This window comes from Rhizophagus irregularis, chromosome 4, assembly GCF_026210795.1.
Source record: "Rhizophagus irregularis chromosome 4, complete sequence".
Classification (NCBI taxonomy): Eukaryota; Fungi; Glomeromycota; class Glomeromycetes; order Glomerales; family Glomeraceae; genus Rhizophagus; species Rhizophagus irregularis.
The window spans coordinates 831,023-843,673 of NC_089432.1; the positions used below are offsets into that span (position 1 = coordinate 831,023).

General features: G+C 22.5%; 2 protein-coding genes across 2 annotated transcripts; both read left to right on the top strand.

Moving 5' to 3' along the window:
* Window positions 1-6,599: 6,599 nt before the first annotated feature.
* On the top strand, window positions 6,600-8,935 carry OCT59_023551 (uncharacterized protein; the record flags this gene model as incomplete). The annotated part of the gene is made up of 5 exons (XM_025323384.2): window positions 6,600-6,827; window positions 6,906-6,972; window positions 7,058-7,242; window positions 7,325-7,667; window positions 7,741-8,935. The coding sequence occupies 5 exons, from the start codon at window positions 6,600-6,602 to the stop codon at window positions 8,853-8,855; spliced, it is 1,938 nt and encodes a 645-aa protein (XP_025187857.1). The 3' UTR covers window positions 8,856-8,935.
* Window positions 8,936-10,575: 1,640 nt separating this feature from the next.
* On the top strand, window positions 10,576-11,690 carry OCT59_023552 (uncharacterized protein). The gene has a single exon (XM_066134779.1). The coding sequence runs from the start codon at window positions 10,631-10,633 to the stop codon at window positions 11,546-11,548; it is 918 nt and encodes a 305-aa protein (XP_065990867.1). The 5' UTR covers window positions 10,576-10,630; the 3' UTR covers window positions 11,549-11,690.
* The last annotated feature ends 961 nt before the right edge of the window (window positions 11,691-12,651 follow it).

A 12,651-nucleotide genomic window follows, 5' to 3' on the forward strand; every position in this document is an offset into this window, starting at 1 on the left:
TTATATGTAAATATTATTTAAATATAATAAAACAATTTATATCTTACATACTATATTATTTATTATTAAATAATTTTTAAATAAAATTTAGTTAGTTTAACTTAGTATATATAATTATTTTATAAATATATTATAATAGGATTAAATAATAACTTATAACTTACATACTAATATATTATAAATGATTATAAATAAATAAATTGTTAGTTTAGTAGATCATATTTAATTATATAATAGATATAACTTACCGACTATAATAAATTACCATATGAATAAAGAATTTAGTAATTATAAATATCATATAAATAAATATACAATTATAACTTACATGCTATATTATTAAATAATTTTTAAATAAAAAATTTAGTTAGTTTAAATTATATATTAATTATATGATGATAAAGTTCAATATAACAATTTTAACTTACCAACTAGTAAATAATAAATTAATGTTTAAATTATATATAATTATACAATAATAAAGTTCAATATAACAATTACAACTTACCCGCTATAATAAATTAACAAATAATTTTTGATTAAGGATTTAGTTAGTTTAATTATATATAGATATATATATATAAATATGAAATGAAGGAATTTTAACTTACTAACTATAATAAAGTAGTTCCAAATAATTTTAATTAAAGAATTTAGCTTGGACCATTAATTATGTAAATGTCTAATAATAAATTTGAATAACTTCTACTTACTAACTACAATCAAATAACAAGTAATTTTTAAATAATATAGTTAGCTTATATTATATGTAAATATCTTACAAATATTAATTATCGAATAATAAATAAATAATTTCTAACTTACTTGCTATATTATTCATATCATTATTAAACAGTTTTAAATAAGGATTTTAGTTAGTTTAAATTATATGTAAATCTTATACAAATGTTTAATAGTTAAATAAATAATAACTTATATATAACTTACAATCTATAATAAATTAACAAATAAATTATAAGAGTTAACTTAGTTTAAATTATATAAAAATATTATATAATTATCTAATAATAAATTTGAATAGTAACTTCTACTTACAAATTATAATAAATTAATAAATAATATATTAGCTTTATATTATATGTAAATATCACCCCTGTAAAAAATCTGATCCGTGTTTGTTTTTTCCGTGAATGTATCATTTTCACGGAATTTTTACGGAAGACACGATACATCAATTGGAATTATAGCGATAATTTATTATTGAGAAATAATGGAAATATTCGGATAAAAATTTTTTATAGGGCACACAAATATGAATATGAAATTAATAAATAAATAATTTCTAACTTACTTGCTATATTATTTATATATTAACAAATTTTAAAAATAAAGATTATAGTTAGTTTAAATTATATGTAAATATTATAAGCATATATAAATATTAAATAACTTATATATAACTTACGAACTATAGTATAATTAAATATATTTATAAAAAAAGAAATTAGTTAGTTTAAACTGCATTATTAATAATTATAAATATAGATTAAATAAAAATTTATAACTTACCGACTATAATAAATTTTAAATAATATAATTAATTTATATGTAAGTATTATGCAAATATGTAATTTATAAAAGTAACAAATAAATAATTTCTAACTTACTAGCTATAATAAACCACCAAATTTAAAGAATTTAGTTAGTTTAATTTAATATATATATATAAGTATAAAAATAAAAATAATGTGAACTTACTAACTGTAATAAATTAATACCATAAATTTAATTGAAGAATTTAGTTTGTTTGATTGTTTTTATATAAAAGTCTAATAATAAAATTAAATAAGTAATTTATGGTGGCTTACCCCCTACAATAAAAATAATTTTATAAAAAAAGAATTTAGATAGTTTAAACTTTAAACTATAATAATTATTATATAAATATATAATAATAAGGTTAAATAAATTTACTTACAACCTAAAATAAATTATCAAGTTTAGTTGCCTTAATTGTATATAAATATCATATAAAAGTATAATAATAAAATTAAATAAATAATTTATGGCTTACAACCTATAATAAATTATCAAATAATTTCACAAATAAGAAATTTTGTTAGTTTAAACTAAGTAATTATTATATAGGTATATAACAATAGGATTAAAGAATAACTTACGATCTAAAATAAATTAACAAATAAAAATTTAGTTCGTTTATGTACTAATTGTTATAATAATTAATAATAAATATAAACAAATAATTTATAACATACCATCTATAATAAATTACCAAATATATAATATTATAAATAAGTGAATTTAATTAGATTAAATCATATATTAGCATTATACAAGCTCTAAATATGTCTTATCAGGTTGAGACTAAAATATTGGGTTATAGGTTAAACCAAGTTTATCACAAATAAATAAATTACTTACTTCCTACATTAATAAATAATTTTAAAGAATTTTGTTAATTTAAATTGTGTATAGATATTATAACAAATGCATAAAAATAAAAAAAATAAGCAACTTACTCTCTATTTATTAGATAATTAATCAAGTAAATAATTCAGTTAGTTTAAAAGCTTATATTATACTGCTATAATAAAAATATGTAGCAATTAGACTAAATAACTTATAACTCACTTGTTAGGCCTATTAAATAATTTTTTTCAATAAAAATTTGGTTAATTAAATTATATGTAAATATCTTATAATAAAATTAAATGAGTAATTACGTACTATATTATTAAATAAATATTTGATAAAAAATTTGATTGATTAATATTATGTATGTTATATAAATATGCAATAATAAAATTAAATAAATAACTTACTTTTTCCTAATTTTTAATAAGAAAATTGTTAATTTTAAATTATTATATACATGGATATAATATAAAGATGTAATAATGAAATTAAGTAAGACTTACTTCCTACTATATTATTCGATAATTTTTTAAATAGAGAATTTAGTTCATATATATTGTATAAATATATGATAATGGAATTTAAAACTTACTCCCTATATCATTGGATAATTTTTAATTAAGGAATTTGGTAATTTAGATTATGTATATAATTGTATAAAATAATTGAATAAACAATTTACTTTCTACATTAAAGAATTTTTAAATAAGACTTACTTCCTATTTTATTAAATAATTTTCAAATGTTAGTTTAAATCATATTGATAAAATTGAATAAATAAATTGTGACTTACCAACTATAATAAATTATCAAATAATTTTAAATTATAGAGTTAATATATAAATTATATAAATATGCAATAATAAAATTAAATAAATAATTTGTAACTTACAGTCTAAATCAAATTACCAAAATAATTTTATATAAATATTATATAAATATGTAATAATAAAATTAAATAAATAGTAATTTATGACTTACAACCTAAAATAATTTACCAAATTAATTTTTTATTAGTTAGTTATATGTGAATATTATAATATTAGAGTAAAATAAATAACTCACTCTCTACATTATTAGATAATTTTTTTTGAATGAAAGAATTCAGTTAGTTTAAGTTATTTACAATATATGTGGTAGAATCAAATAAATAACTTACTCTCTATAATATTTCAATATTTTTTTTAAAATTTGGTTAATTTAAGTTATTTAAGTATATAATAATAGAATTAAATAAATAACTTATAACTTACTCTCTACATTATTAAATAATTCATTTTTAAATAAAAAACTTAGTTAGTATACAATATAGACTGAATATTGTATATAATAGAATTATGTAACTTACCAACTAAGTATTTACCAAATAATTTTGATTAAAAATTTAGTTAAATATATAAATAATAATAAAAGCATAAACAACCTATAACTTACACCCTATAATATTATTGATCGTTAATTAACTAGACGTAAATATTATTATAAAAGTATATATAATTAAATTATAACTTACAATCTAATTTTAAATAAAAAATCAAATTAGTTTGAATTAAACGTGGATATTATATAAATAAAATACACATGAGTATAATATATCCTACCTTCTATAATATCATTAATCATTTAATGATTATTTGAACATGAAAGTTAATTATTTCATTTGAATATCATATAAAATGCATTAAAAAAATAAATAACTAATAACTTACTAACTATAATTTTAAATTATTTAGTCATAAATATAAAAAATATTGTAAGTAATTCAACTATTATTCAAATTGTAAGATGACCAATTATTGACTTACGAGCTAAAATATTTAAATAAAAATAAGTTAGTTCCTATTATTTGTGTATATCACATAGAATTAAGAAACTTTTAATTCATAAATATATTTGAATTACAGCTTGTATAGCAAATTATATTTACCTTCAGATTCCATAGCGCCGCTTGAATCTAGTTTTATTATAATATTGCAAATTTATTACAAAATTTTAAAATAATTATATAATTCTAATTTGTATTATACATTCATGTTATATTCTTTTACCTTCATCATTTCTATGAGCCATTATTATATATTTCTTTCTAAAAGAAAGCGTATATTTATTAAACGAATATGAATATGGGTATTTATATAGTTATTTGGGATAGTTATTTGGGTAGTACCAAGTATTCAGGTTACAGGGTTACAGCCAGATTTACTTAATACAGTAAGAATGTATTACAAACAAGTGCAATTATGTTGATCAACAATCAACACAAAAAATTGCATTGCGTGACAAAAAAAAAATAACATGAAGCTTTGGTATGCTAAGTTTTATTGAAATCTTCAAAACATAAAACCATCAATACTATTTCTAAATGGGTCACTTCTCATTGGTTGTAAATTAAATTTCGATTATTAAATTTAAATGATAATTTCATAATTATTTGATATCTATGGTTTTAGAATTAAGTGAACGAAAAATAATTAACTATTTAAACGGGTTCTTACAGATTATCATAAGGTATGTAGTACTGTATTTTCAGTAGGCAGAAAACAAAAAAAATAGCAATCCAGTTATTTTAATAATACAGAGAATCAAAATTTGTGATATAAGAACTGAAGTAAAATTATTAAGTTATTTTGTTTTTTATTTATTTTTTTTTGCAAACAGGAACATACTGTATATATCATGTATTTTATTATTTAAATTTATATAGAATTTCATTATTAAAAAATTTTTACCTTTATAAAATAATAATATTAAGAAGGCACATAATTGAAATTAATATATTCCAGCTACGGATCGTCCTTTGTCGTCGATGATCCATTAAATGACTTTTTCTGTCGATCAAAAATTTTCAAGTTGAAAAAAAAAGAAGAGTTATATGTGTTTGTTTGTTCTATTTACAAAATTACCCGACGAAAATCTATATAAAGTATAATAAAGGAATGACAACATCTGGATGCAATAATGAGCGAAGAAGAAGTTCGGAAAAACAAAAGGAACAAAAAGGGATACAAGATCAGCAAGTGTAACAAATATCAGATCTATCTAAAGTTTTTACGAAGTAAGAAGGCGATTTTTGGCTTGTAGTGTTTAACTTGGTGAGAAAAATTTCGATTTTCGTAGTTTACTGTGGGTGGCGCAGCAAAGAAAGAGAAGTTCAACATGGCGGCAAAACCAAAAAAGAAGGTTGTATGGATAGAAGAACGAATTAAATTTTAGAAAATGAGGTTCATCGATATTTTTAACAAAGTTATATTAAGTTTATCAAACAGTTTAGAAGCTTAAAAATATTCTCTATTTTAGCTATTGAAGAGGTTTTCGAAGTAGACGGAGACAAAAATTTAGCTGACGATCTGCGGCGGACACGAGAATTTCGAAGATCGAATTTTGTAGATCGGTGTTCGCCTTGCTTATGGAGCCTGTATGGAAACGACGGTTAAAGGTCATGCGACCAAGTCATTTCTGTATATTTGGTAATTACATTGATTGTTTTAGCGTTTAGGTTAGTTGAAAAAGGCCGAGTAGTTATTTGGTACGTGGTGTTAGCCTAGTCTGTTTATTTAATTGGAATGTGGTTTAGTTAGTTTTGTTTGGATAAAGTTTTTAGCCACGAAAGTGGTACTTTATCACATGAATGATTTGTCTTCTTACGTCAAAGTCATTGGGATCAATGTTCCATTTTTCCCCGGTGAAAGAAATATAAGTTCGCCGTAAATATTAATAATTTTCTATTTTTTAAAAAAAAATTTATAAATAATTCAAAGATAATTTATTATTTTTCCAAAATTATTTAAAAAAAAAATTTTAAAAGAACAGACTTTTTGCTGTGCCTCGATATTCTTAAAATTATCTTTACGACATTAAAACCTAAATGGACTGGCACAGATAGAATCATAACAATCAGGATTGCCAAAGAATGCACAAGAGCAAGTCGAATTTATTGAAATTAATAAAACATTTTTCTGAAGGTTGACTCACCAACCATTTATTTTCCCGTTCGTAAATAAATATTACTGCGGTACTGCAGAATGCTGCCGCAGGAAATTAATGTAAATCATCTAAACTATAATTGGTGATCAACTACTGTCGTACTACATTCGCTCAAATGAAATATGCTGTGGCTGAGAAAATCATTTCATTATATATTTACTTTTCCGATACTTCTATAGAAAAATAATAAAACAAAAATAAAAATACAATAGAATAGAATGACCGATAACATTGAAATGAATCCAAATGAATGGACTAACTGGATTAAAGAGGCTATTTCTAAAAAACATATTAAATATTATGAATATAAGGATTTTCATAATATTGAAATTAACAGTTATGACTTTGGGAATGTTTATCGTGTAAATTGGAAAAATTCGAAACAGTATTTTTCATTAAAATCGTTTAATCTTGACAACATAACTGTAAAAGAAATTATACGTGAGGTAATTTACAGTAGCGTAAGTAAAATTTATCTTGGTTTACAATATTAATATTTACGTCGTTATATTTTAAAAATTTAGTTTGAACTGCGTCGTAAAGTCAATTTTCACGAAAATATTGTTCAATTTTTTGGAATAACGAATAAAGGTATAATAAGATATATATATAAATATTTGTTTTTTTTTATTCATATAAAATGCGTTAATAATTTTAATTATTACTTTTTAATTAGAAAGTCAAAATATTCAATTAAGACAGTATTTATTAGTAATGGAATATTTTAATGGCGGTTCTCTTCGAAATTATTTGGAAGAAAAGTTTAAGGATCTTACTTGGGAAAATAAATATAAGTTAGCACATCAGTTATCTAGTGCCGTATCACACTTACATGAAAAAGGAATTGTTCATTGTGATCTGGTAAGTAATTAACCATAAGTTATTCAGAACTTTCAATAATCTTAATATTTACTCAAATTTTGTTTAAAATATATAAAAATAGCACACAAATAATATATTTGTTCATCAAGATACTATAAAATTGGCGGATTTTGGTTTATCGAAAAGAATCAAAGGGGCATCTAAACAACAATCAGACTTATTTGGTGTTGTTCCTTATATTGACCCACAATGGTTAAATTGCCGTAATAATTTAGTACAAGAAGATTCATTAAATGAAAAGAGCGATGTTTACAGTATTGGAGTGATACTATGGGAAATATCAAGTGGTCAACCACCATTTAAAGATAAATCATATGATGCAGATTTAGTAATGAAAATTTTACAAGGTCGTAGAGAAACGATGGTTCCAGATACTCCTACTGATTATTTTAATATTTATACTGGTAAATGAAATTTTTAATTTTAATTTTGTAATTTGTGTTTTATAAAGTCTTATTTTTTTTGTTTCTTGTTTAGAATGTTGGGATAGCAAACCAAATAATAGGCCGACTATGGATCAAGTAGTTTTTAAATTGAATGCAATTATCAACACAAAAAATAGTATAATAATAGATAATAATAAATTAATTCCTCAATCATCAGAGAATTCTGATAATATTGGTATTTCAAATATTATTAATTTATCGCATGAAGAATTATCATCTATTATGAGAAGTTTTAATAATATGAATGTAAAAGAAATGGAACCTACAACACTAAATATTCATGAAAATATTTTTGAAGAAGACTTGAGCATTATAATTGATGAATTGGTCGATCTTTATTTTAGAGAATTAAATAAAGGGAAGGAAAATAATGTAAGAATGCAATGCGTTTTTGATTATGTTAGTAATCACAAGATAGATTTACATGAAATTTATAATTGGCTTTTAAATAATCAATATCATTCAAATTCTATTTATTTACTTGGATATTTTAATTATCGTGGAATCGAAACTAATATTAACAAGCAAAAAGCGTTTGAATTATATAAAAAAGCAGCAGAATCAGGAAGTAGTGTGGCTCAATTTGAACTTGCTTATATGTATATTTATGAAAAAGATATTGATAAAGATTATGATAAAGCATTTGAATTATCTAAAAAATTAGTAACAAAAGAATATTCAAGTGGAATTAATCTGTTGGGTTATTGTTATGAGTGTGGATTTGGAACTTGCATTAATATGCCAAAGGCATTTGAATTATATCAAAAGGCTGCAAATTTAGGAAATCTTAGATCTCAATTTAATCTCGCCTTGATGTATATATACGGAAAGGGTATCGAAAAAGATTACTTTAAGGCGTATGAATTATTTGAGAAATCAGCGGCAGGAGATTATTCACATGGAATATGTATGCTAGGATATTGTTGTGATCTTGGGTTTGGAACTAGTACTAATAAACAAAAAGCATTTGAATTATATCAGAAAGCAGCAATTTTAGGAAATCGTATAGCTCAATATAATCTTGCTATGATGTATGAAAAAGGAAGTGGAATTAAAAAAAATTTGTATCAAGCAATTTATTGGTACAAAAAATCCGCTGAACAGGGATATCAAAATGCTCAAATTAGATTATCAAGGTACTTATAAAAAAATACATTTATATATTACGGATTTTATTTATTAGAATTATATGAATTGTATTGTAAGTTTTAAATTTTGTATAAAATATGTATTTACATTAGAAAGTATTATGAATAAAGTTTAACTTTTTTTTATCACCTTTAACATTTTTTAAAACGTTGTAAATGTATCCGAATATTATAATAAATAAAAACAAGAATACAATTACCGTGACAAAATATTGGCATAAAAAATTTTGTGAATAAATTATTACTTATTTTATTATATTATAGCATAAAGTAAATACGAATCATGTTTGATGATAAATTTATTATATAATTGAGAAGCGCTTAAAATAAATCAAATATTAACGGAATAGTCAAAATAAATCATCTAAATTTTTTGATCATAATAATTCATAATAATTCATAATACATAATGGATTTTATAATCATGTCTGACGTGAAGGTAAAAAAACTAAAACAGAATCAGCGGTAATGTGATGTGATCAAGACACTTAGCTGAATATCACAATTCTGCTCCACGCTCAACAATTAGTAAATTCGTAACGTGAATTGATGAGGTGAACGTAACATTATTAATCTTTTAGATGAGAATAGTTTTCGATACCGGAATGCTAAAATCTTGTAGGTATATCTGGTAGTCCTTTGTGTTTTACCATATAATTATGCATTATAAGTGAGTTAAAATAAGTTTTTTTTTTAAAAAAAAATAAAATCTATCTCTGAAAAGCGATAAAGGCACACATTCCTATTGATATTGGCATGTAACGTTAGTATCGAATGTTGTGAAATTTCAAATTTAGATATTAATGTGAACGCCTTATAAATACCTTCTAAAATCCATTATCGTTTGCCCAATCTACATAATTCAACTTACAAAATTAATAACTCCTATAATGATAATAAATAAACTACAATAATAAATAGTTTTGATAGGGGAAAAAAGATATCGATCGAAGACCGATATCTCTCATTCAATAGCCCTTTCAATTCCGGTCGGTTACATTTTTCGGTCATGCACAAAATAAACCATTCTATTAGTGAAACGCGCTCGACCGAAAAAAACGCAAAAATTTTATGGGTCAAAAGTTCGGATATTTCATGTGTTACACAAAAATCAGACAAATCAAAATTAAACAAAACCGACCGAAGAATGCAACCGACCGGAATTGAACAGGGCTAATAAATGAATTGTTCAACCATTAGGAATACTGTGATGTGATGACCAATAGGAATTAATGTTACTAATAACGTTTATGTTTCACAAAAATATCGTCATTAAAATCCCGCATATTCCTAATCGACTAAACAACAACATTTTTATTTTATTTTTTATTTTATTTTCAAAGCACTTTCCAGCACTATACTTTGAATATATAGTTTAATTTTCCGTTGAGCTCACTTATTATTTGATTATTAAAGTGTCGTATTAACCTACATCGTAAAATGTAACGAATAATTTGTGCGAACGATTAAAAATTTTATGGAATTTTGAGCAACAGAAAAAACCAAAACAAATTTGAAATCACATGATATTTATTTCCTGTTATGACTGTTACGTTGTAACGAATGTAACGATTGTAATATTGTGTAAGGGTGAATAGCAGACTGCGGTGGCTTAGAAATTGATCTGCAGTAGTAACTAATTAAATTATAGCGTGGTGATACGTGTCATCACTTACTAGTACTACAAATATATAAGCGTATTGAGCGAAATGCATGAAAAAAAAAAATTTTTTCTATTTCCCTTAGAGTAAAATTATTTTATAATTATTCACGATGTTTAATAATAATATTGAAATACGTACAAATGATGTGACAATATCAAATACTTACAATTTATCACATGAAGAATTAACTCAAATTATTCAAAATTTTGATAAAATTTATATAAAGGAAATAAAACCCACGACTCAAAATATTAATGAAAGTATATATGAAGAGGATTTAAGTATCGTGGTAGATGAATTAATTAATATTACTTTTAAGGATTTAAATGACGGAAGTGAAAATAATTTAAGAAAATATCATATTCTAAATTTTCTTAACAATCACAATATAATATTACAAGAAATTTATAATTGGCTTTTAAATAATCAATATCATTCAAATTCCACTTATCTACTTGGATATTTTAATTATCATGGAATCGTAACTAGTAAAGATAGGCAAGAGGCATTTAAATTATATCAAACTGCAGCAGAATTAGAAAATATCGTAGCTCAATTAGAACTTGCTAATATGTATATATATGGAAAGGGTACCAAAAAAAATTTTGACAAAGCTTTTGAATTGTCTAAAAAGTTGGCAGAAAAAAATAATCCAAATGCAATAAATAGATTAGCATATTGTTATGACTTTGGAATTGGGATAGAAATTAATAAACAAAAAGCGTTTGAATTATACCAAAAAGCTGCAGATTTGGGAAATTCCAATGGAATAAATAACTTGGGAAGTTGTTATGAAGGTGGATTTGGAGCTAATATTAATAAAAAAAAAGCATTTGAATTATATAAAAAGGCAGCAAATATGGGAAATGATTATGCTCAATATAACCTTGCTGTGATGTATGAAAAAGGAAATGATATTAAAAAAGATTTGAATCAAGCGATTTATTGGTATGAAAAATCTGCTAATCAAGGCCATAAATATGCTAAAAAAAAATTAATTAAACTTTTAGAAAAATGTGTTATTTGATTTCTTAAGTCATTATGAAATTTTAATATCTTATTTACTATCTTATATACAATTTTTTACATTATCTCGATTATTACAATTTTGAGTACATACATTTACAATAAATCAAATAAATAAAACATTAAAAAATATATGTATACATAAAACCAAAATTTATTAAATAATATTTCCATTATTTTAACATAAAATAACGAGGGATAAGTTGCTAAAAGAATAAATTATCGATTTTGTTATGTTTCAATACTTTAATGCTTTGAAGTCGTCAATAAAGTTGATATGCCATTCTGATGAAAAAAATTGAATGTTCTTGATGCTTACATTGCTTAAAAAAATTTAGCCCCGTCTTGAAAGATCCAGTTAATAAAATATGCAATTTATTACCTAGTTTAAAGTCACATTACTTTGGTGATTTGACCCTTGATCTGATCATGATGATTTCTGACCATGATTTAAACTTTATGCATCATTTGACATCATATCTTATTAAACTAATCATATTATGAACATAATATAAAAAAAAAAGACAGCTTTTAAGCATATGCTAAAATCTCATAAATTTATTGAATATAATTATAAATAAAGCTAAGTACTAACAAATTAGTATCCTTGACAGTTTTCCTACATGAAAATATATGTAAAAATTTACTATACTATTATTAAGTGTATAGATAATAGGAGGGAAATTATTTTATATAGTTTTATGCCTATATCTTTTAATGTAAGTTTTAGGAGAAATTTTTTATTATAGTTGTTTTGGTCTTTAAAGATTTAATGAAATGTTAAAATATAAATAACTTTAATATTGAACTCAGATAATTATTTAATTGTGACATTTTATACATCATTGTCATTAATTAATTATTGAACTAAAAATTCTGGACATTCGTTTTTTGCGCCAGAACATATGACCGGAATAAACAAATTACCAATAAAATATTGCCAGATTTTTTTTTAAAAAAATTTAATCAGAATTATTGTCATAGATCTATTTTTTTATCGATATTTGATATTGATTCAAATATTTTTTCATTATGTCTTTATTTCTTTAAACGTCAAAGAGTTAATGATAATTTGACTCAAGAAAATGAAAAAAATTCTGAAAA